This window comes from Lingula anatina, chromosome 2 (assembly GCF_051362555.1).
Source record: "Lingula anatina isolate TDL-2025a chromosome 2, LinAna3.0, whole genome shotgun sequence".
NCBI classification, from domain to species: Eukaryota; Metazoa; Brachiopoda; class Lingulata; order Lingulida; family Lingulidae; genus Lingula; species Lingula anatina.
The window spans coordinates 18,912,347-18,938,265 of record NC_141768.1 but is presented as its reverse complement, the minus strand read 5'-3'; the positions used below and the strand labels follow the sequence as shown (position 1 = coordinate 18,938,265).

The following is a 25,919-nucleotide window of genomic DNA, read 5'->3' as shown; positions in this document are numbered from 1 at the left end:
AGCAACCGTCCTGTATGGGCACATTGAGCAACTCTCTGCGGATGCACTGTCAGGCAATGTGAAATGCCATGAAAAAGTGACCTCATGGTTAATTTTGTGTCTCCTGGATTGTTTCGGAAAGTCTGCTGATACAAGTGACAGATGTTGCTGTTCTGGTATTCGTTAGAGCAGAACAACGATTCTCCATGTTACCATCGTTACTCGCTCCACGCTGACGACATCGAAATAGAAGCCTGTAACCACGACGTACCTCTTTAAAACGCGCCCCGTAGATGATTGGATCCAGGAAAAAGTAGAGTAGAAGACATATGCTGTTGATGCGCACTACAATGAATAAAATATACTCTATCTCCGATCCTTTTTCTAATTTCCCCATCGCATAAATGATGGCTGTATTGGCAATACATGGTGCCCAAAAAAGTATTATAGCCGACAACAATAGTCCGAGCGTAATCCTAGTTTTCTTCTCTGATTTACGATGGGGTTGTAATGCAGCTGACTTTTTCATGCTTCGGCGCACGGTGATATAAAGTCGAACATATAAAAAAGTTGTTACCAAAAGTATAAAACCATTCGTTATATTAAAAGCAATGCGTTTCGCCTCATTTGTAACTCGATACATAAAGAACTCTGCACAGTCTGGAGATTGGTCGGTCATTATCACCTCAATGCTGTCAAAAATAATTTCAAAAGAAACAACAAATGCATACTGGAGTAAGATAAGGATTCCAAAACGTTTCTTTGTCAGTATGCTTTCGTAGCGATACGGCTTTGTAATTGCAATAAACTGGTCAAATAATATGATTCCTGTTGACAGAAATGCAGTCATGGTCATTATGTTAAGCAAAGTAGCGAAAACTCCTGACAAACATAGCTGCACTGAAGTAGTTACAATGTCAAATATCTGTGACATTTTGGTTGCCAGATATGCTACTAACATCATCGTGACACCCAAGTCAGAAATTGCAATATTCATTAGCGCCCATTGATACTTTTTCCAAGGCTTCTGCATTTGCAACAACGCCAAAACGGAGACCAAGTTTTCAAAAAACGCAACTGCTGCCAAACAAAAGAAAACCACCGTGCTTTGCGTGGTAAACGCGTACGCTGCATTATTCACATGTGGACTTTTCGTTGAAAAGTTTTTGAAGTCTCCAGTTTTATTTTCAGCATTCATCTCTGGCAAGCATGGTTCATAGGAGATGGCGCATTTCGATGCCAACACGCAGCACCGCATATAACTGTTTTTTTTTTTTTTTTTTTCAGTATCCAAGTATAATGGTCAAAATTTAAAGAGACCTATACCAGAAGTGTTCAGTTTCTGAACAAACTGAAAATAGAAATCTAAAAAAAAAAGCAGATCAAAATCAAAACGTACAGTATTCCCAAATCGTCTACTAACGACTACTCACAAGAAAACACTTCTATAAAGAATTGAACTACGCTTGTTCTTGATTCTTGATATATTACTTCTTCCCAAATCCATATTAGATTCATTTTTTTCTGATAAAAACGGTTTACTATTACATCGATTTGTTGATTCGTATTCGTCACGTTGAATTGTTGAAATTTACTGTAATAACAAATCTTGCTGATCAATTTTAGTACGCACCTTTTACATGTATAGGCTCCTAGATTGCAGAACTCGATATCTGTCAAGGTACACGTTTTGCAAGCAATCGGGAGCCAACTGAAAATATATTGTATTCTCTCTTATATATAATAGCAGGTGTGGACCCGCGCATTATATACTGATAACAGCACGCGTTTTTACAATCAATGGCAAATTGACTAGCTCCGCCTACTCCTTGTGACATCACCGAGACATCAACAAAACGAAAGACTGTTACATAGGTTTCCTCGCCATATGATAATCATTATACAACGTTATGTATAAGATTAAAATACAAGTGACAGTGATCGGTAAGAGTGTAGTGCGCTGAACCCGATTCTAGCATGTATATTGCATTATCTAATTTCCTACTTTGATTACCAAATTGTAAATAATATAGCATACAAGCAGCTGTTGTCATTGGTAATGGGCAAAAATGTTCAAGGGATAACAAGTGAAATAAATTAATTGAAACAGAAACTAAACACACATCAAGAAAAATTGATAAGATGGAAAGGGTGGGCAGTAGATGCATGGAAAAAACAGTAAAAACAACAAAGAACAACAACCATGGTCTTGCAGCGTAGGCAGAAGACAATAAAGGCAATGTTCGAGGATTGAAAGAAAGAAGCTTTTGGATCTATATGCATTAGACTATACGCCCTACACGACTGCTTTGTTCTGTTGCCCACGCTCTCTGAAACTATACTATTTAAGCTGTCCAGAGCTTGAGAGATGCGCGCTCAGACAAACTGCGCACAGTCTTTCGTTTCAAGCAACCGTACTTTCTTTCTCTTTTCGTTTTGGCAAACAAATGCAAAAAAAAAAAAAAAAAAAAAAAAAAAAAAAAAAAAAAACATGTTAACGCCATCCGCGAATTACAAATGATTTGAACCAATTAACTCATCTAGTTACTTGATTCCGAAACGTCCAAATTTGTCCAGGCGAAGGAAATGTGCTTGATAGCGAAAATAAATTTTGCCCCCCGCCCCCCACGCCTAAAAAGATAAACAAACACATATATAAATAAACGAATAAATAAACACTGCTGCTTTACCAGTTAAGAGCTAAAATAATGCCTTTGTTTCATGGAACATCATAATTAGGAATGATTTTCCCTGAAACTTCGTCTATTTTTACTTGAATGCTAAGAAATGCCTAACACGAATCAGTTGGGGATATAAATGACAAATGATAGGCCTACGTTTTCGAGATTTACTTTTTTTTCTTTCTTTCTTTTTTTTTTTCGATTTCTCGCCATTTTTGTGCTGCAAGTAGTCTTTATCCCCCGAACTCTGACTAGAAGCGAAGGGCCAACTGCTCGCGAGCGGTTCGTAATGCGGATTCGTATTTGTTTGTTTGTGTACTTGTTCATTAATAACAACATTTGTGATGATGTCAGGCATAAGGTTTTCCAGAGGAATGGTAGAATATTTTCTCCTTGGATGGGTTAGTTAAAGAAAGTTTTGATTTCATGAAAAAAGTAAAAGCCAGGATGAAGTCAATTAGAGTCACTCAGTCTCGTCGGCGGTCCTGCCACAGTCAGTTCTGCATTTTGGGACCAGTAGATGTGTTTGGTCATTTGTAGTCATCAATCAGGGGCGGATCCAGAGATATTATCTGACAGTCTTCCAAATTATCTTTGTTGATCTATTCTCCATTTTTGACTGTCTTCTGATAGAAAAAACTACGTACTCATCAATGTAAACTTGACAATATGACCGTCTTCCAGAAGTCCCAGAAAACGGCCTAAATCCGCCCCTGTCAATAGCCTATGTGCGGTAAATTGGTTTATCGACATATCGAGTGAATTAAAAAACTTTATCCAACCCAAGAAGTTGTACAACTTCATGTCTGATCCCACCTCTCTTGAAAAGATTTTTGGAGTGCTGTAAAGATAAAATGTGGGGCTTTAGTGATGAGATGTAGGTGTGTTTAGACAATTAAAATTGTGGATGATAGATATGGTAGATTGATTTTGATCACATTTTGCACTCTGAAAATTGTCGATTTCGGTAGGTCCGGATATGGCATTTTTTGGAGTGAAAATGTAACGTTATTTTGGATTTTTATGATGTCCGGTAGCTGTGTTTGGTCATTTGTAGCGATCAATAGGTGCTGTAAAGTGGTTTTGTCAACATCTCGGGTGAATTGAAAAAACTTTTTCCACCCTCCCTACCCCGCCCCTCTCTCCCCCCCCCCCCCCCCCCACCCACCCACCCACCGTCGTGCCCCTGAGGACCTTTTTGGAGTACTGTAAAGATAAAATTTGGAGGTTTAATGATGAGATGTAGGTGTGAATGATAGATATGGTAGATTGATTTTGATTATATTTTGCATAGGTTCAGATATGGCGGCTTTTTTATTTTATTTATTTATTTATTTATTTATTTATTTATTTATTTATTTATTGAGATTTGGGGTGAATATGCAGCATTGTTATTTTGGATCTTTTTCAACATTTTGGGCGAATTGAAAAAAAAAACTTTCTTCACTACCCCCCCCCTCCCCCCATTTTAACTAAAATTATCCAGTCTTAACAAGATTATGTTACTATTACAGCCAATCAAAACAGAAGTTTTTATCTTGTTGAAAAGACGATTTACCTCATTAAAAAAATAAACCAGAATTTTATGTAATTGTCACCTAATTAAGTGTCTGTTATAACCAGTCATAACTATTATGAAGGAAAATGTGAATTAATCAAAAAACCATATTTAGAGCAGAAAATATTATATTTCCTAAACATCAACTCACAACTGTTACTCTCACTAATAGGACACCATATTAAACTCTCTGATAAGCAACTGGGTGGTTATCATAGAGCATGATAAACCATAATTTCACAATGATATCATTGTAAATAATGATTACTCTTCCAGCTTGAGGCATCATATGATATCCAGCAATATCACTGAAACACTGGCTGTGGTTGTGATACATACAAGTACACTTGTATGTGAGAACTAAAGTATTTTGTTGCACTTGATTTGCTTTTTTTATACGTGTTGTTGACTTTTAAATATTTTTGGATTTGTCCAGCCAACAGTCAGGATGCCCATTAAAGAAATATTTGAAGTTGGCAAATGTAAGTATGAAACTATGTTGTTGTCTAACATGTATCCTTAAAGGACTTTAAATCTAGAGTAAACAAACTGTTATGATTATCTCAGTGCAATATGATATGCTAAAAAATATGATTTATGTTCCTCTTATTCAGCAAATAAAAGAAATAATAAGAATATAAAAGTGAGGTGCATTTTTTATAATTAGTCTAATAGGAAATATTGAAATTAACCACAAATGCTGTATATTACAATCTTTATTTCAATTAGATGCCGTGAAAGGAGCAAAGATGTTGACAGACCCAGAGGGTTTCAAGCAGCAGAGGGCACAGGAAGAGGAACAGAAGATGGCTGACTGGGACCAGAAGAAGGCAAAGAAACAAGCCAGGTTGAGAATTTGTTCTAGATTTATGCTGTAGAAATCAAGACTGTTGTATGTTTAGACCATGAAATTGTACAAAAGCCAATCATGTTACTATCAATTTCAATATATATATATATATATATTTCATATTCAATAGGATTATATCTCAAAAGTTTTTTCATCACTTTTTTCTTTAAGAAATGACCTTTACCAAATTTTGAGTAAATGAAATTGCATGGGTATAGTGCAATTACTCAATGAAGACTGCCAGCAATACACATTCACCAGATCAAAAGATTTAGACAGTTAAACTCTTATATACCTAAAGTTCAAGAGGATGTAGGGAACTCCCTTTTCTATCAGCATGCCTCTGGTATTGCCAGTATTAGGCAGAGGCATGTCCATAGTAGAGAGGCACTATTCCCAAAGTCCTCTGACACTCAAGGGTGCTCTTTTCAGATATGACAAAAAACTAGATAAAATTGGTGCAAGGACTGGCAGAGGTGGAGCTGCTCCATCAGGCAAGTAATTTACATGACTATCATACTCATTATTTTAATTTCTTATTAGTGTATTAATTTCTAATCTAAAAAAGTCCATAGGTAGACAAGATTTTTGAATGTTGCTGACCAGAAGATTCAAATCTCAGGCTGATTTGTTTGTGTGGATAAGGGAGGTAAAAACTTGTACAAAAGTGTGGATGTATGTGTCGGAATGTAAATGATTTTATGTGACAGACCAACATGAAAAAATTTTAAGTACAGTAAGACATTTCAAAAATAATTTAGTAAGGGAAATTGCCCCCCAAAAATTAAAAATGTTTGAACCAGTTACTGAAAAAAATGCTTTTAAGCTCTATTAGTGTATCGTGTCATTTGAAAATTCTTATTACCAGGTGCACCCAGTCAATATGGACCACCCCAAGGCCCATATGGTGGTCCTCCCCCTGGGCCCTATGGTGGCCCACCCCCTGGGGCATATGGTGGTCCACCCCCTGGGGCATATGGCGGTCCCCCTCCTGGAGCATATGGTGGTCCCCCTCCTGGAACATACGGTGCTCCACCCCCTGGGGGATATGGGGGTCCCCCTCCTGGAGCATATGGTGGTCCCCCTCCTGGATACTATGGAGGACCGCCCCCTGGTCAGTATGGATACCCAGGTTTGTACAGTACAGGAGATGTTATGGTCTAATAAGTGTCAATGCTATTAGCTTAGCATTTGATACATTAAAAAAATGAAGTCTACATTTTATTGAACTGTAAATACAACAACTGCATTTACATACCGATGATACGCTTACAAAGAGTAATTCTTTTTCTTTCAACATTTTTGTTGCATCAGTGTAAATTTATACGTTCTTAGGATACCCTCAACCTGGCCCATCTCAACAGCAACCTGGAGGCAGAAATAGGAGAAGATAATCTTCAGACCCCAGAGAAGGCAGGCTAAGTGTGATCTATGGATCTGAATGAGTCATCCCTGAAATGAAGTCAAACATTAAGAATTATTTCAACAAAAACACATTTAATAAGAATAATTTTATTGAGCACAGAAATATTTTTACATTCAAAGGCTCTCTAACTACTATTTATATAATTATATATAGGATAATAGTTATGATTGGTAAATAAATGAAAAAATAAATATAGCTTTATACATTATATATATTATAAAGAGATGCCGAGTACAAGTTGAATGGAGGAGATCCTTTGTGTATTTCTTACTTATTGTTTTTTTGAAGATGCTGTAGAGTATGTGTAATTATGGGGCCGTAGCGATAGTCCGAAGGTTCAATAGTCCGAAGGTTCATTGGTCCGAATGTTCACTATAGAACCTTCGGACCAATGAACCCCATGATTAAAAAATCGATAAAAATGTTACCACTTTTCGGACCAATGAACCTTCGGACCAATGAACCTTCGGACTATTGAGACGCCCCCGTAATTATTCTTCTACACAACAATAATTCCACTATATAAAAAGCCACAAATGGAACAGCCAATTATCAGGGGCGAATGTAGGATTATTTGAAGGGGGGTTCACAGATGCGAAGCTGCCCCCTCCCCCCACTTGGCGTGGGGTTCGGGGCACACTGAAGGGCCCTGAAAAATTTTATAGGGTGAACAGTGCCATTTGGTACGGTTTAGAACTATGATTCAGATAGGCAAAATTCTAATTTCAAGACGGGACCATTGGTACAATTTTTTTCAGAAATCAAAGGGGGGGGGGGGGGGGTCAGGACCCCCCCCGCCTTAAATCCACCACTGCTTATTATTCATATTTGATGTCACAAACTGATTATTTGCTTTTAATAAAAAAAAAAAAAAAAAAATTCTGCAAATCATGGTTGCAAATCATATTTTTTTCTATATTCCTAGTAGTGCTGAGCAAATGCTCATCACCTGTAACTAGTTGTCAACATTTAAGGAATAACAATCCAGGGCATGTCTCCAAAGACAGAAGACAGTACAAATGATCAATTAATAATAAAATGCTTAAAGATTATTATACATTAGGTACATGGACTAGTGTTTTATCTATCTCATCTATTAATCTGTTTCATTGTTTGTATCCATTTGCTCATTGTTAATCATATTATTTATTTTTATTTTCAAAAATAGAATATCTGAGTGTTGTCTTGAGAAATAAAATATTTTATACTTCCATTAAACCAGGCTGTTTTCTTTAGAAAAATTTAGAACATGTTACTGTCCAGAGAAAAGGAATAAAAAATCCAGTTAAGACAAGAGAAAATATGTGCAATATATGTACGTACTGGAAATCATTTAGAAGTAAGTCTGGTAGATGGTGTATTCCACTGTCTTTTCTGCTGTGATGATATAATAAAAAAAATCTCTGTTGTCATATTTCTAACAAACACAAATGACATTTTATACACTATTCTATGCTGTAGATTAATGTTCTCACATATATATTCAGAAAAAGATGCTGAGAGAGGGCTTCTGACCCGTACACTGTAGGAGTTCGCAGGCATGCCTTGAAAATGCAAAAGTGAGAAAAGAATGTTTCAAAATAAGTAATCACAAGTTAAAAGAAATAGATTAACAAATTTATTGCCCAGTCAAATTTTAAAAGTTACTGGGCTCTGGCTGACATAGGGGCCCGCGATAATTTCGAATACTTATATTGAGGGATACTGTACTATGTAGACCGTAAAGGCTTCGTTTTTCGCGCAAGCAAACCGGAAAAGAGCTCTCTAAATTTTGGAGACCAGAAAACTTTATATCTTTGGAATGCACGCTGGGCATTTGATGGAAGAAAAAATTCTAATGGAAACCTAAGAAAATTAGCGGTGCGATAGTTACTGTAGAGGTATGTATGGCTTACTCAATGATCAGATATTATTCAGCCGATTTTCCTTAAGCAATGCTGAACGCTTAGTTAAAGTGCATTGGGGCATTTCCAGGATGTGATAATTTTGAAGACCCGACAGTCTGATTACATGAATACTGAGGAAGGGGTATCAGTTACAACAGCGAATGAATCATTACTGACTGCATGTGCGCCTACGAGGTTGGCTTACATTTTTGTGATGTATACCAAAATGCTTGCCTCTGTAATTGCAATTTTATGCGATAGTCTCAGACATCGTATCACTGTTTCTCTTTATTTCTGAGTCTGAATTTTGGTCATTGACTCTTGTCTTATCAAAGAGGAATCGGCGTACTTGTAGTTGAGAAGTATGTGACACCATTAAAGCAATACCGTGCAACATAATTATTGTTGGAGATTTCAAAAAGGTCAATCAGATTGCCATATAATTGTAACACACAGATTAGGAATGCATTGTTGTTCTATGTTTGATAAAGTTTGGAGTTCTTTTCATGTTTCTTACATTTAATGTCAGGGCACTTGGGAGGTTTTGAAACTTGCAGTTAAGCCCCACAATATTCTCAGTGTTCATTGATGGTGGAATTGATGAAATCGCTAGAAAGATCGAACAGTGATGTCTGTTTTTGTCATTGTATTGAAATAAGATTTGCAGTGTTACTTTGTTCTGTAAATGCACCACTATAAGATAGAGGTGTTGCAAAGAAGCTGCACAGTTTATTACTGTTTCAGTTCTTTAAGCCCAAAACAAATTGACAATCTTTTCTTTGTTTGGAAAAGAAGTAGTGGTGGAGATTTTATAAGAAATAGAAGAGAGAAATGAGCCAGGAATTTTCACTGATATGTACTCAGTAACAATGCTTTGATTATGACACATTTCAAGACATCAAGGAGATGTTGAAGTTATGGTTTCATATCATATTTCATGAGCTTTTATTTTTTTCTGTTGGGTTATAATTCAGAATCAGACTGTATACTTCAGACTTTTTGAAGGGCTTTTATTTACTAGCCAGTAGCTTTAAGACAATTTATGTATCTTGGCTCTATCAGACCAATTATTGACATCGGTGCAGGAGATAAGAAAGTGTTGGGAATTGTATTTTGGGGAATTACTTCCTTTGTTTGCCTTTGTGGGACATTGTAATAATTTGCCATATTAAATCATTTACCTAAACAGGCAGTAGTACTAGTAATAGCCAGTACACAGCCAACAATGTTAGGTTACATTGAAAGTTCAATATTAATTGTTATTCTTTTCATTTAGTAGAGGTGTCAGTCATGGTTTAAAAAAATCTTGAGATTATACATTTATTGATAACTCAAGATTTTAGTTGTAACCTTCAAAAATGACTGCCTACTTTAACTAGTACCAATCCATACTCATTTGTACATGTCAAAAACAGGTGAAGTTTGTAGCCAATCATACATCTGTGGAAGGAAACGTTTCAGGTATATATGAGTGAGTTTTAGGCACATGGCTTACTCTTCCTCATATGCTAAATACTTATTTAGATGGTATTCATTAGATCAAAAACTGTAAATTTTCTAAAACTTAACTGTTGTTGGAATATATCAAAGGAAGGAATATAGTCAACATTTCAGCTACGTATATATACAGTACGTTTTAGTGATTTCACCAATGGAATTTGAAGTAAGAAATATATCAGTATTCCAGATTTATTTGTAGATTTATGTTATTGCTGTGATACAATGATATGCCTTTTGATTTCTCTTGTGTCATTAAGTTTTGGAGTATAACATGTCTCAGAAGATCATCGACCATGCCTTACTTGGTCTCCATCCTATACATAGCATATCTTTACCTACATCAATTCTGTGATGAAAAGCTGATTGCATCTGCAGGGTGCCAATTGAGTAATTGCAGCTGACAGAATAGTCTGTCTCTCTCTGGATGTATGGTTGAATGTCCAGCAGTCTGCATACCTTTGGCTTGCTGAGGCAAGTGTAGATGAAATACAGGATAATACTTAATCACTGCAAGGCAAATTTGAGTACATACCCATGTTTTCAACCATGACCTGAATGCATTGGGTTCAAAATCTAGGACTTGGTGGCAGTATTTATTTTCATTTTATTTTATTGCCCACCTTTAACAATCAGATTTTTACTTATAAATTTTAATTAATTACTATATTTTTTCTTTATCAAAGGTGTTTATGAAATACAAAATGTATCGAGTGACTCCCAATCAATGTATTATTTAAAATTTTGATTGTTAAATGAACTAAAATTTTGTTTTATATAATATGTACAAGAGAATAAATAATTGGTAGTACCTGCTTTAGTGTACTAGTACCTAAAAAATTTTAAGTGAAGAAATACTGAAATGTGCTGGTAAATCAATGAGGTAAGTTACGAGGGGAAATGGGTGTGAAGAAGTCATCAGTGATTATGTATTTCAGGTTATAACTTTATTACAAGAACTAGTAAAGTGTATGATTCTCATAATAATAAAAACTTTGCACCATAGCCAAGTGCAGTCTTTGACATGATTAAGTAGAACAAATATATAGCAATTAGGAACAAAGCTATAAGCTCATGTCTTATGTGTGTAATATACCACATGACAAACATGGAATGTAACACTATAATATGTATCCAGCAATACCACATGTAGATCATAGCAGACTAAACACCTATCCAAATGGTGTCTGGTTACTGCATAGGTATCCATACACAGGTATTGCATAATTATAAAGAATTCTGTTCTTGCCCGTGGCACTTAACATGGCACTGTTTAGAGCAGGGGTTAATTGCTGCCAATTGGCATAAAGCAGTAAGACACCACAAACAAATTTTGGGTTTTGAAAAACTAATGGCTTCACCCCCATTGGGACAGTAGCCTACACATCTCAGTTTTGTTAGGAAGACTTGATCACCTTTAACATAATGACCTGATTTTGGCCATGTTTCAGTATTAGCTTTCTATTTGATATTTCTGCACTTGCTGGACATTTGCTATTTTACGATTTGCCTGGGGTCAGTACCTAATTAAGATAATTGGAGATATCAGTATGATCAGCAAGGTGTATTAAGACTGGTCATAGGTTTCCAGGTGTAAAGCCACCAGTCCATGTATAGAATACTGGGATGCCTTCATTTAAATAAACAGGGGATCTTGTAGCTTGTATAGATCTATTTAACAGATACGAAAAGGAAATATACTTAGATATTCTCAGGAATCTCCAAAGGAATGTTATAAATCTGTTTGTAGTTTTGTCTAATATACAGGTAAAGTTACATTATAAATAGAAATATTTCATAAGTTTATTATTACTCTAATTATTGTTACTTTGTTTATTTATTTATTTCATTTATTCATTTATAAAAATTATTTAGTTGATCAAAATTAATAGAAGTTTATATTTATGCTAAGTTTTTAACAAAGCAATATTTTTCATGAAAAAAGTGCTAAAATGCCTAATGAATAAACAACAATGCCAGGTTAAATTTAGAAATGTAACTTTTTTTGGTTGATCCACTTCTAGAAAAGGGTCACATTACCAATATTATTCCCTAAATCTAAAAAGAAAAAGAAAAGGGGCAATCGTCATAGATGTCTTTTATTTATTGTACCACCAGCGTAAGTGGTGTCAGTACTTGTGGATTTAGCTCAAATCAGTCTTGTCATGATTATTTTATTGGTTTTCATATTTCTCTGTTGTATTTGTTGAGTAAAGGTACACACAGTAATAAATCCACATTTCTTCCAAGCATGTTTTTGCACATCATGCTTCTCTGACAAAAATTACCAGTTAGCAATAATTGGAGAAAAAATAACAATGGCATTAAAGAGTTGCTAAGCCACTGTTCTTCACATTTCTGTGTTTCACATTTCTGTGTTTCACATTTGCAGACTTAAGCTATTTAATGGGAGAAGGGGATGTTGAATGCATAAGCTACTGATATTCATTCAGACACCAGTTTTATTGTAGCAGCAAGAACAATGGCTTCCAATAGAACTCCATATCAGGTAAGATTGTTTTTAAACAGTCTACATCATTTTTAGTTGGAGGTAATCAACCTTTTTGAAAATAAAATGAAAATTATTATTTTAGTCATCTGTTTTCCACAATTACTGAGATAGATAATATTAGGTAAACAGGTATTTCAGTAGTATATCAGTAGTATTTAAGAATCAGCATCACTTCAAAACTTGTGTACTTCTGTTTTTCTTTTAATTATAATATTTTTCCAACAAATTGGTGCTCATCTCTAAACAAATTGTCAATTACTTGTTTCATAAGTGTTTAGTATGACATTCGAAAGGAAAAACCAAAAGACCATTTCTAAAATAAATTACATATGATATGTGACGACTGGATTGATATATGTATTTCTAGAGGTCCAGTCCAACTAAGGAGCTGTTCCTCGACATTCTTACAAAAGAAGAGAAGGAAGCATTGCTAACCAAGAAAATGGAAGACTTGAAGAAGAAGAATGAAATGTTAAAGAAGAGACATGAGGTATGGTAGAATGTAGTGGTAATGTGAAGTACTTGGGGATTCATAGCAGTAGAAAGCATTGTTTTCTTTAGTTGATTGTGATTGTTTTGTACATCATTCTGAATGATTATTGAAGAAATGTAATTTACATGATTTTGTGATTTTATTTAACAAATGCAGAGAGTAAAAACACTATCAAAAAATCATGACTGAAAATAGAGGTTGTAATTTTTAAACCTCTGTTGAATATGGCTAACACTGACCATGTTTATTTATCTCTGTTAATGCAGGAGGCTATGAGGGTTTGCCTGTTTGTTTGTTGACAAGATATGTTATCAAGTTCTTCAAAGATTTTGATGAAATTTTAAAGATAGAAGTAAGGGAGGGGGGGGGGGGGGCATCCAGCAATTTCAACTGAATCTAGGGCTATCAATGTCTTGAAAGAATTTCTATTGCCTTTCCCTTGCAGGAGGTCTGTGCTTTGGTGGTGCTGTCTATTTGTACATTTTATTCTTGAAATGACATTTTTTGATGTCACCAGTGGAGCTTGTTGAGGAAATTAACAATAATATTAGGTATCTTATTATGTGTCATCATGGACTTACAGATTAAAAAAAGAAATATATCCCCAACCAAACTGAATTATATAAGTCACTAATACAACTGTTTTACACTTTCGTTTGTTTTTTTTTAGGAAGTAGAGGCAGACAAACAATTTGCGCGACAGATCAGTGCCAAGGATCCCCCTGTGAAGGATGATGGAGACAGCTGGCCCAGAAAACCTGTCAAAGACAGACTAGGATCTCCTAGAAAAGAGGCACCAGTAAGAAAAAACAACTCATTAATACAATATGTTTATGAAATATTTTTTAACAGTTAACACTGGGAAAAATTTAAATTTGAGTTTAAGTTTCACACCTGCAGATTTTCACTTTAAATTGAATTCATTATGAGACAAAAAGAAAGTATTTTGTTTACATGTCATAATATTCATCTTTGAAGATCTACCATAAAGATGTAATATCTTATCCAAGCTTTAGGCCTCTAGGCTTTCCTCGGGGGATTTGAAAAAAAATGATGCATCAGTATAATATATTCTACTTAATGACTTATTATATTTCTTATTATACTTCCTCAAAGATCTATACAGTGATTTTTTGATGTGAATCTTCAATATGTCATAATATGAAATGTTTACTCAACAAGTAAAAGTGATTTTTTATTACATTCAGGATTTTGACTTCGATGACTCAAGAAATAATCACCAACATGACAACAGAGGAAGGGGAAGACATGTAATACTGAAATTTAATATAAATGTGGTTTTAACTGTTTATATTTTTTGTGATACTTTCTAATTTTTTTTTTCAAATTCCATATTTTAATAAATGCTTATGACTAAGAAGTAAATATAACTTGTTAAAGAAAAATTGTTCTGCATAAAGTATTCTTAGATGAATAATATGAATGAATATGGCATGGTTATGGTCCTACCCCCCTTACAGATACTGTGTGAAATAATAATCTTCATGTTTACTCCAGGAGTTTGGCCAAGATGATTCAAGAGATCACCACAATCATGGTAGTAGAGGAGGGCGAGGCAGACAGGTACTTCATGTGCCAGTATATGGCTTAATTATTGCATTTTAATATTGAAGGCAGTCTCTTAGCAGATATGTTCTGAGATTTGAATGGTACATGACAAATTATTAGTTTGGTTAATAACAGAAATACTTATAACTGTAATTTATATTGTAATAATTCAAGGGTGTCTCCATATTTATATTGTCATTTGTGGTTGCCTTACTTATTGAATTCCTCATTTTAGGACCACCGAGGGGGGCGAGGAAGGGGAAGGCATGTAAGTCAATGGTTTATTGTACATCACATTTTATGATAGTGACAGTTTAAAAAAAAACATTGTTTCTAAGAATAAAATAACATCTGTTTGTAGTATTTTTGCTTACATCTTGGGTAATATGCAGTAACTGGTAAAAGATTCGAGTGAAAATGGCCACTTCAATTTGTCACTTTAGTTTCACAATATGGATGATGAAGAAGGGCGACCCCATTCTGGTGGAAGGCGAGGTAGAGGAAGAGGAAACCGTCCAACATCCTTTCACCAGCAGCAGGTCAGCAGAAATACCCGAGTTGAAATAATTATATTTTCCAAGTTTTTTTTTTCATATTGTCATATATGGTCCATATTCTTTCAGGCACAAGTTACCAATTATAGGAAGTGTATGACAGAAGTTTTGTCATTTATTGTAATAATTTGAATTTTGATTATCAGTTTTGCTGTGATTCATCATGGTGAAATTCCCTAAGGACATACATGAGGACTGGGTACTGACTTCATGGGAATATGTACATTGGCACATTTCTCCAAAAATGGTTCCAGTCTTTCTTGTTTGTTTCATAGGATTCTGGGCATGATGAGGCACCATGGCACCAAGGTGGAGGTAGAGGAGGAAAGCAGGTGAGATGAAGTCAGAATGCAATGAAAAAAGTCCTTTATTATATAGAAATAATGTTTTAAAAATATAGCCAAAGAATGGTTTGTGGACTGCCAACATTATCTATTAAATTTTGTATCTGTCTGCTGCTACAGAGATGAATTACAGTGCAACACTTGAGCATTACTGGTTAAAATTATTTGGTGGAATTGGTTTTGAGTTTTTTATTCTAGAACTGTTGTTATAAAAAGTTGTTATAAAAAGTTTATATCTTAATGTATCATGTCAGGATCATGATGGCAGGTCTGATGACAGACGTGGTGGTAACCGTCGACCCCCCTCTGGAAGAACTCCCACAAGTCCTACGGAGGTAAAGAAACATCGAGGACTTTAGAAAATGCATTGCTGATTTGTAATAAAGCAATGACACTGTACAATCTTTTAGAATAAAAATTACCAGTGTTTTGGATAAAGAGTGTGTAAACATTTTTGTTGAATTATATGCCTGATGGCACCTTTAGTCTTGTAATTCAATTAAAAGAGAACCCACTTTTTTTTGTTAAGGCTTATTTGGCCTAGAACATAATTTTGGAAATAAATCAACTAAACCATGTGAATTATCGATGTATATTTGACATTTCCTATAGGGAGGACCACCTCCAGATCCAGCATTCAACTTTCTGGCAGACAGGGCACGTGACCGAGATGATGATGGTCATGGTCCTCCACCACAAGGGGGCAGTAGGGATGAGGGAAGCAGACGACACCCCAGGAATTTTGGTGGTTCAAATTTTGATGACGTAAAAACTAGAATTCAGAAAGAAAGAGGAAAGGTAATTTCATTTTATAGTTACTCTTTAATAAAAAAGATTTTGATAGGTCATGGACATGATATATATGTTTTGTTTGGTTGTGATTTGGAGAATTTATTTTACAGTTTTAGATATATAGTTAAATTGTCACATGTGTGGGACAGACAGTTCCTCAACTTCATGTGACATTAAACAGGGATGCTAGTCTTCCGGTTTTTTGCGTCCAGTTATAAAATTTTCTGGTACTATATTTTGTTCCGGAATTCTCGTTTTTAACGTGGTCGCGTACTGGACGAACGATGCGTCAGAGGAACGTCGCATTTCAACCATTGCGACAGAGCTGCGTTTCAACACAATATCTAGTCACAACCGTAGCACGTGATTTATTCATGGCGCTTGATTGGTTGGAAATGTAGGCTTTAATGTCGGCACCCATGTGGAAAGTTTTGACACCGCGTGCGCGGAATTTTGAACTAAACCAAACTAAATGGATTTCGCGGAGAGGGGAACAGACGATATTAGCCATTACCAATCTTTGAAAATGATAAATGAAAGGGATTAACATTTAGTGACTATCATTATCATGCTGGTGATTATCAAGCTTACGTGAGGGATCATTACTGTCTACTATGGGTGGTAGGTGTTTATGTACTGATGGCACTTCCATCTTGTCAATGTCAAGATTATCCTTGGAAACAACTGTTGAAAATTACCATGAAGTTGTGATGACATATATTGCAATATATTTATTAAATAAAATTTGAAATATAGTAATTGTTTCATAATCAATTTGTACCCCCCCCCCCCCCCCCCCGGTCTTTGCCAAGAAAAAGTTCAGGTTTTCTTTCCGGACCCCACTAGCATCCCTGATTAAAATTTTTAATAATTTTTTACAATTTACAAGTCTGGCAGAAGAGATGCAATTCTGGCAGAAGAGATACCTAGGCCCTTAATGCTCCATCACAGGCCATATTTGTTTCGTTGTTTTGATTAACTTCTTCCATGATATTCTCATGTGCACATCTTATTTTGACAGTCAAGGTACAAGGGTCCTCCACGTTCCAACATGGAGATGGCAATGCGTATGACAGGGAAAGAGAGAAGGGAGTATCAGGAATGGAAGGCAGAGAGGGACCGCATTGATCAGGCTCGTATACAGAGGCAGCGGGATACAGGTGGAGACTGGAGGCGGGAGTGGGATCATGATAAAGAGGAGGCGAGGTGAGAGGGAATGAGTGTTATGGAAAGCAGGGGCAGATTTTACAAAAAAAGTTCAGTCAGAAAACTGGCTCTATTTTTAAGATAAAAAATATGAACTATGTCAGTTCAAGATTTATCTATATAATATTAGCCCTCTTAACAAAGTTATGCACTTGTTTGTACATCACTGTTTTACAATTAATTACAATAACTGCAATTTACCTACAAAAACTAGATGAAGGCATTCTAATGATTTAATTTTTTTCTCCACAAAAGATTTGATGATCTCCCTAGCCCGTCAGCCACTGAGCCAGCAAAGCGACCAGGTATGTATTGCAGTACATAATGGGTGTTTGCCATTGTAAAAAAAGAAATGCTTTTTATTGTGTTCTTAGGCCACGTGAGTTATTCAATTGTCCACATTTCTTTTTATTCTAATCCTTACAGAACCTTTTGTAGAGATTAATATTTACTGAAATGAATGATTTAAATGAGTTTGAAGAAAATTTCCAATGGTGAAATTATAATAGAAATTGTATAAATTAATAGATTTGATCACAGAATAGTGGAGGAATGTGGATTGCTTGCAAATTTGTGTTGTGAAAGCCATTTCTACGAGGGAATCATATCTACATGCATTTTGATTAAGTTTTTTGTCCAGTGGCTTGATGAGTGATAATTTAAAGTTGTTTTCTATTTGTTTGACCTAATAGCATGGTTGATATATTGTTGGATTCTCGTTTGTTTTCAGTTTTAAACTGATGCTCTGTTGTAAAATTATTCAGGATTTTTTTTTTTTTCAAATCTTTTTCTCTTTTTAAAGCTTCTTGGCCTACTTTTTTCTTTAAAAAAAAATGAATTTCACGTTAAATCATGTTATTTGTTTAAATTGACAATCTACAAATTACCACAAGGTAACTGATTATTATTAAACAGTTGATTAACATAAAAATAAAGTAATTTGTACATCTGTTATAGGTGCCAAAGAATGAATATATAATTGTAAATTTAATGTTGATACTAGGAGTGTATTCTGCAGGCACATAATTATGTAAATTTTGTGGAATCATTCTTTTTTTTTTTTTTAATTTCAAAAATGTTATTTAATATAAAATGTTTAGAGATATTGTGATATTCTACAAGAGCTCTGTATTTAAGTTGAAAATTGCTTATTTACCACCAGACAGCATGCAAGGTGGACAATTCCTTTTATTCTTTCAAATTTGATCTCAACCCATCTCATTCAAACACTTATATAAGATGGAGAGATGGTTCAAGGAAAGTGGCAAGGTGTTACGTGATACCTTTGATGGTGGTTTGCTTTTGGAATTAAATTACCTTACCTTAAATTGTTTTATTTGAGATTACCTTTGGTTGTGTTTTGCATTTTATCCATGTTTACCTGTTCTAAGTTTTAGCTAACCAGCAACCTCTTAATATTATAGGTGAGGGCCATTAAGTATATCCTTGCCAGTCATTGGGTTATATGTTCTACAGATATGTAAAATCAGGACAGTTTTTCTAGCAAAATATGAAGACCCACATATTCACCTTGATTTACTGTGAATTCATAGAAGCTATAAAACAGGGGGTCTTTAAATGATATGATATGTATGGACACTCTTAAGGTCAGGAGGAAACCTTTTCCAAGAAAAATTTGTGTAATAAACTTGCTGAAGTACCTGTTATTAACATGCATATCCTCAAAACAAACATAAAGACAATGACTGGTGTGGTATATTCAACTTTTATCAAAGAATGTATTGCTTTTTATTTAACATATTGTAGCAAGTAAAAGGTGTAGTGCAGCTGTGAGTGTTTTGATATATATATATATATATATAGCAGCGTAGGAACTTTTTTTCATTTGGTATGTGCACATTGCATGTATTTGCATGGTTGACAGGAGGGAATTTTTTAGGATTCGGTGTTACAGGTTGATTTTATTTTGCCTTGTGGCATGGACCTTTTATATGTAATGTATTAAACCATGACACCACCCCTAGATTTATGATAGTAATGGTGACATTCAGCAATCAGTAACTGTGGGTTATCAGATACCAAGTTTATAAGAGAATTGCTTGTGAGATTTTTTTCCTTTTATGAGACCATCCATCAAACTAAAAAAAAGACATTACAAGAAGCAGGTGATGTGAAACTAAAAAGAAATTGTTAACCTTACAGATTAACAGCTTATTAGAGCTAAAAGAAAGATCAGGTCTTACTAATGACACAGTGAATGACACAATGAAGTGCATTGACCAAAATAATGACAGTGATAGAGACTTTCCAGTGCTGGCAAGATACAGTGGCTAAATTAATACATATTGGTAAACATAACCAGTTGCCCACTATGGCATATCACATTCCAGTAATGCCAACTCATGTTGTTTGATTAAAATAAGGGAAACGTAAAAATATTTATTATTTCTTTACCTCCACATAATTAAAATTATTGCTTATCTAAATAAAATAACAAGCAAGTTACAGGAGCATATAAATGAGCAAACATTACTAAAAAAAAAACTATTCTTGATATCCTGCCCCACTGACTGGATACCAGCTCGTGTATTCAGCCAACTGGATTTGACAACAATATATGAAAGCACAGGTTTGCATCAACTGATGACATATCAATCCAGCCATCATATCCTGCTGGCACTTGAAACTCTCTCTCAGAACAAAACTTTTTGTCTGGGTGCTTGGTAAAACTTATCAGGAGGTATTTTAAATGTTACAAAATCACCTGCATCTTTTTTGGGTTTGACTTGGACTGTCTTCTTAGGCTGTATTCCCAGAGCTTTTAGATCGCTCTATCCCCGCGGGAAGTCTCACTAGATTACTGTCAGATAATCCGGCTTAAATGTCCGTCCCCCCTACTACAAGCCCTAAGGGGGTAATTAACTTTCGTGTCCGTCCCGCTGACAGCTATTTAGCGTGAACCCCCAGGGAGTTAGGTCGATCTAAAGTAGATCGATCTAATCTCTGGAAATGGGGTCTTAGTTAGTGGATGTTCTAGTTCCGCATGCCAGATGCTTTAATTGTTGTTTTTCTGTGGTTAGCCTGAAAAGAATTATAAATTTTGAATTAGTAACCATGTGAACCTCCATTTCTTGATTTTAATTTTGAGACAGATTAAAGGAATTTCATATTAAATTTTGGAAATACTTTCTAGAATTTTTTCAATCTTAGCTGCAAGATTTTTGATATTACTAAGTAATGATTGGATTTGAAACAGTGGAACTTTTATCTCTTTGATATCTTGACCACTGGCTATTTTCCTGTCATTGAAGCTGGCCGTATAGGGAGTGGACGGTTTGATCGTGGTGACAGACAGGAAAGGCAGAGAGGAGAAGGTATCTCAAAGAAAGGTACAACACACCAGCATACCTAAAAATTTTGTCCTGGCAGGAAAAGTGCAATAATCCATTCCTACTAATGTGCAGATACTGATGATATTTGAAAAAACTCTGGTCCTGCTCTTGTCATGTTGTCATGGTTTTGAATGGTCCAGGAAACAGCTGTCTCTTGTTTCTCTAATTATATTACTATCAGCTTTCATTAAATATCATCCATGCTACCAGTGGTTAGAGTATTGTATTCTTGTTGAAGTGCTAATGAATGAGGATATTCTACAAATGTTTGTCAATCTTTATACAGTGGAATAATTTTCAAGATATAATTTTGCACTATTACTTTCATTAATCAGATAGAAGAAAAAATACAGATATTATATGTTAAATGGCTTATTTTAGTAGTAGTGTTAGTAAATGCCAATGTATTTATAGTAACTTTTATAATTTTACAGCATTAGGGTTTAAGGTGTATTGTAAAAAGGTTAAGCTCATGTAATATTACTTGTTTTCAAAAGAAGCTAAAAGAATATGAATCAGTCATTACTATATTACAAACATGTATCATGTATGAATGTCACATGTAAAAAGAGAAGTACACAGACTTCTGATGATTCAGAATAGCCAGTTGCTTTTCTTGTGATCAGCATCAAATAGTTAACATGTAGACCTGCACAAAAGCTGGTCTCTTCTATTTTCTTTCAGCCAATCAGCAATAATGTTTTGATGGAATCAATTTTTTTCTGTCAGATCAATTGGATATTTTAAAAAATGTTCCTTTAGTCAGCATAAACCAGATTTAACTCTACTGAAAACTCTTTATGTTGATATATTCCCAGCATTGTTAAATACATGGAACATTTCTTGGTCTTCAGATAATATATATTAAAAGGAACATTTCAACAAGGTGATATATAGTTTAAAACTCTTTCCTACAATTAATTAAATAACAAAGTTTTGTTGCAAAAAAGTTTCATTTTGTTTTAGAGCCTCCCCATGGTGGCAACAGTAACCAGGGAGGATCAAGAGGAGGCAAAGGGCGAGGCTCAAGTCCACGGAATCGCACAACTTCATCAGGAAGTGATGAGCATCGAAAAGTCCAAAAGCAGGAAGATTCTTTACTCATCAAGATTGACAACCAGAAAGCAGGCCGTGGAAGGAAATCTGAGCGTGGAGGGCGTGGTCGTGCAAGAGGGCGAGGACAAGGGCATGAAGGAAGCAGTCGGGGAAGGGGAGGAGAAAGATTAACACAGGAGGATAAATCTAAAGCAGAGGAGAATCTGGGTTCAACTTCTAGATCTGACACCTTGTCACAGTCAGAGTCCTCTGAATCTGGCAGCCAGAAACATTTAGAATCAGAAGATTTAAATGACAGCAATATCTCATCTGGGCTCACGGAAGGTGGCTATGGTGAGCATTCTGACCAGTGGCCAGAGGGAGAAGAGCAGTGGCATGAAGGAGAGCATGGACAGCCAGAGAACCAAAACAGTCCACATCCAAATGAAGATGAAGGGCATTATGGTGATCATCATGATGACGATGAAGAATGGGAGGATTGCCCTGAGGATGAAGATCACCATGATTATGAGGAGGACGAGGAGGAGGAGGCTGAAAATTCAGAAACATCTAAGCTAGACACAAGCCAGGAAGTTGAGTCACTGACAAAAAATCTGAAATTAGACATTGCAGCAGCAGCTGAGCCTACTACCCCGACCAGTCCAGAGGTCACCCTGAAAACTCCTGTCCATGTGGTTGACTGGGCAGCAGAAATGGAAGAACGTTACCCTGACAACAGCCCCCCACAGGCTGGGTGCAGAAGCGATGATGTTGGTGCTGCAGGGGACACAGCAGCAGAGCAAGGCAATACTCAAGATGCAAGCACAAAAGATGAAGGAGAACATGCAAAGGATGATATGGCAGATAACATGATAGAGGACAGAGCTGTTGAAAAAATTGGGGATGGGGATGTCCAAGAAAGTTCTGAGGTGACACCAGATGTTAAGAACACCATGCATGCAGAGACATCAGAGCAGGCAACACTCAGTGAAAGCGTAGTGGCAGATGTTGTAGAAAATAGCGAGAAAACTTGTGAACAAACATTACCCACACAACAGCTGCAGCAGTCAGAACAAGATAGTGATGTTCTTGACACAGAGACAAAGGTTGAAAATGGCAATGCAAACCCAAAACAAGTCTTCACTTCTGACAATACAGAACAGAGCAAGGAAGAAAACAAAGGTTTGCATTGGATATTAACAGTTATTTATTAAGTGACTAGCTATCTATTCTTTCAGATTCAAAATATCATTTATCTGCAGGTAACACAGCTGGATTGCCATCTAACTGTTTAACTTCAATTGAAAAAATTAATTTGTTGCCATTTGTTGATTTTTTTACAAAAAAAAAAAAAAACAAAGAAAAGAAACTTCATGCCTTATAAAGATTTGTCAAGATATTTTTGCCAAAAAAACTTTGTCTTATAAAGATGTCAAGTAACTTTACAGACATAACCGTACAACTTGTTTTTGTTTAATCTGGTTATAGATGCCACAGAAGAATGTTCCAGACCTGAAGATATCAGCACAGAGAACAAGGTTTGTAGTGGGGTGGGGGCGGCTTTGATATTAAATACTTTATAAATAGTAATTATTACTTAGATACAATGTCTTTTATATTCTCTGACAGCTTATCTACATTTAGCTTGTTGATATAATAGTATCAGTGAGATGATTGAAGGAGTGCAGTTTCACTATACACAAAATAGAAGAAAATTAAAAGTATATGGAATTATTCATGTTTATCTTTACTATGAATGTTTGATAACAAATATTTTAGTTCCCCATTCTATATTTTGAAGCATTACTTTTTTCAGTCCTAGGCCCATGTGTTCTTCATTTCTATTGGCTAGCCGACAGCATAATGCAGAATTGGCCGTGTTGTGCCCCCAACATTCTGGGATAATGGTCACATCATGCCCAATACAGTTATGTTTCCTGAACAACTGTCATATGACCTGCTGATAAAATTTCAATTTTATGGCTTCTTAATTTTTTTTTTATTAATTATAACATTTTATATTATTTAGTTCGTATTTTAGGAGTATGATGGATTTTTTGAGCTGGAGACAAAAATTTCAATTTATTTATTTATTTGTTAATGTTACATGGTACAAGATTTTTAATATTACCACTTTCTACTGCTTTAATTTATTTTTATTTAGTGCATTTTTTTACTGTTATTAAAATAAATAAACTACTGATTGTCAGAAATCACAGTTAGATGGCTTAATTTGATTCATGCTCAAGGTATTTGTCCAATTTGTATTATTTGATGTGTAAAGAGACAATTTTATTAATAATATGATGAACTGCTAACCAGTGGGGAAAAGGCAAACTTATACTGCAGCAGTAAACATGTGATGAAAACTAGATGCACCAGTAATTGATTATTCCTATGAAATTCCTTTGACATTTTAAAACAAGTAAGTAGTAAGGAAACTAATATTACTATGATGCTTAAAATATATGAAAAAGAGGGCATTTATAATGAATAATTTCATTTTGATTCTAGTAACTCGTATCCCATTTAATATTTATACATATTGTACATGTGTTCTGATCATGTTTCATTTTAGTAATTCCTCCATGAAGCTGGTTTTATCACATGCTGGAATTTTATAATAATTACTCACTTAAATGTGAAAGGAGTAAAATTGAGATGATTTAAATATTAGAGCAGTATACATCACTTATTTATTAATCTGTGTTATGTTTAAAGCTTGTACATACTGACCTATGAAATCAATTAAAGATTCATAGTTTTTTTTTTTAATCATATTTGGTTTCTCAATGGTTTAGATTTGTCATGTTTTCTTTCTGTGTTATATATTGACACTGCCATAATGAAAAAGTTTTAAAATAATACAGAACTTGGTAAATTGATGAAATTTCATAGACTGTTCATATCAGGGTTTAGATGAGCTTCATATACCAAATACTGAAGATTATGTAGTATTATCTTTTGGATTAGAAATAAGAATTGTGAATTCTTTCAAATTTTGGCAAAAATGTGCTTGTTAATGAAATATTTGATTGGGCATATCAAATCATGCTAATACGACCACACAATATTTAATAAATTGGAGCATGCAAAGCAGTGCATTATCAGACTATAGACAGTATTACATGTATCGTTACCTATAAATGAGTTATGTAATAGGGTTTTATTAATGTTGACAAAAAATCTGCTTTAAGAAGAAAGACTACATTTTCTAAAAAGAAAAAGGTCTCAAATGCTATATGCCCTATAGCATAGTCTAATTTGTTTGAATGGCAGATTTGAGCTTATCCACTTTCCTAGCAGTAAGTTATGTTCCAATTTAGAATTTACCTGAAAACATTTACTTCTGTACAGTTATAAGGTATTCTGTATGACAGAGCCATAGAGATTATAGAAATGCCACCTTCAGTAGCTTTACTTATCTGTAGGTATAGATATTCTATATAGTATTGGATTGTTAAGAAATTGGCTTTCATTTGAAGATTGAATGTGTGCCTTTGTAGTTGTCCATGTTTTACATTTTGAGATAAGTAGTTTGGAATTGACCATGAAGGCAGAGAGGAAGTTTAAGTGTGCAGTAAGGTGTAAACATCTAGTCCATTCATGGAAGTAGGTAAAACAACTCTCTTTTTTTTTTCTACCAAGAGAGATGCTTAAATTTTTATAAAGGTATAAATTATTCATATTTCATATATACTTTGTAGAATGGAGTTATATTTTGAAAGAGGCAATTGTGCATCATGTTGTACATCAGTGAAGCAAAAAGTGGACAGAATCAAAATATGAACATTCTTGAAATAAAACTTAAAACCTTATGCAAACTGAAACCTTGTTGTGTCCATTGTTCTTCAATAAGAAGATTTAATAACATTGTCAACTATTTCTTGTTTGGATGATTTTGTAAGATATATCAACAGACAGGATATTCAACTATGTTTATTTCAACATTTTACTATGGTATTACAGTAAATACAAAAGAAAAAGACTGATGTGACCTGCTTGACAAAGGGAATGAGCCAAGGCACAAAGTCAGAATCAAACCTCTGTAGCAAATGTATAATTTCCCTGGAAATTTTAAATATTTTCCCATAATCAAGGTATACCATATCCAAAACCATTAACAGCGTTAGGATCTGTTTATGAGTCCTTATTTTGTAGTTTTTGACTCAGTCTTGTAATAT

At 34.8% G+C, this 25,919-nt stretch overlaps 2 protein-coding genes across 6 annotated transcripts; both read left to right on the top strand.

The window, feature by feature from the left end:
* The first annotated feature begins 4,488 nt into the window (after window positions 1-4,488).
* Window positions 4,489-7,703, top strand: LOC106174396 (uncharacterized). The gene is made up of 5 exons (XM_013555943.2): window positions 4,489-4,700; window positions 4,948-5,065; window positions 5,501-5,562; window positions 5,937-6,200; window positions 6,404-7,703. Exons 1-5 carry the CDS (start codon window positions 4,667-4,669, stop codon window positions 6,460-6,462), a joined length of 537 nt encoding a protein of 178 aa, XP_013411397.1. The 5' UTR covers window positions 4,489-4,666; the 3' UTR covers window positions 6,463-7,703.
* A 518-nt stretch (window positions 7,704-8,221) lies between these two features.
* On the top strand, window positions 8,222-25,565 carry LOC106174417 (uncharacterized). Of its 5 annotated transcripts, none has more exons than XM_013555971.2 (18): window positions 8,222-8,374; window positions 12,270-12,386; window positions 12,757-12,879; window positions 13,553-13,681; window positions 14,091-14,153; window positions 14,401-14,466; window positions 14,687-14,719; window positions 14,895-14,990; window positions 15,281-15,337; window positions 15,604-15,684; window positions 15,962-16,147; window positions 17,163-17,347; window positions 17,603-17,652; window positions 18,739-18,771; window positions 20,620-20,697; window positions 21,667-22,917; window positions 23,224-23,273; window positions 23,552-25,565. In XM_013555971.2, the coding sequence occupies exons 2-18, from the start codon at window positions 12,360-12,362 to the stop codon at window positions 23,555-23,557; spliced, it is 2,514 nt and encodes an 837-aa protein (XP_013411425.2). In that variant the 5' UTR covers window positions 8,222-8,374; window positions 12,270-12,359; the 3' UTR covers window positions 23,558-25,565. The 5 variants fall into 5 exon arrangements, with proteins under 5 accessions (XP_013411425.2, XP_086861086.1, XP_013411426.2 ...); XM_087004960.1 differs by lacking the exon at window positions 18,739-18,771 and adding an exon at window positions 18,587-18,616; XM_087004959.1 differs by lacking the exon at window positions 8,222-8,374 and adding an exon at window positions 11,625-11,644.
* Window positions 25,566-25,919: the final 354 nt, after the last annotated feature.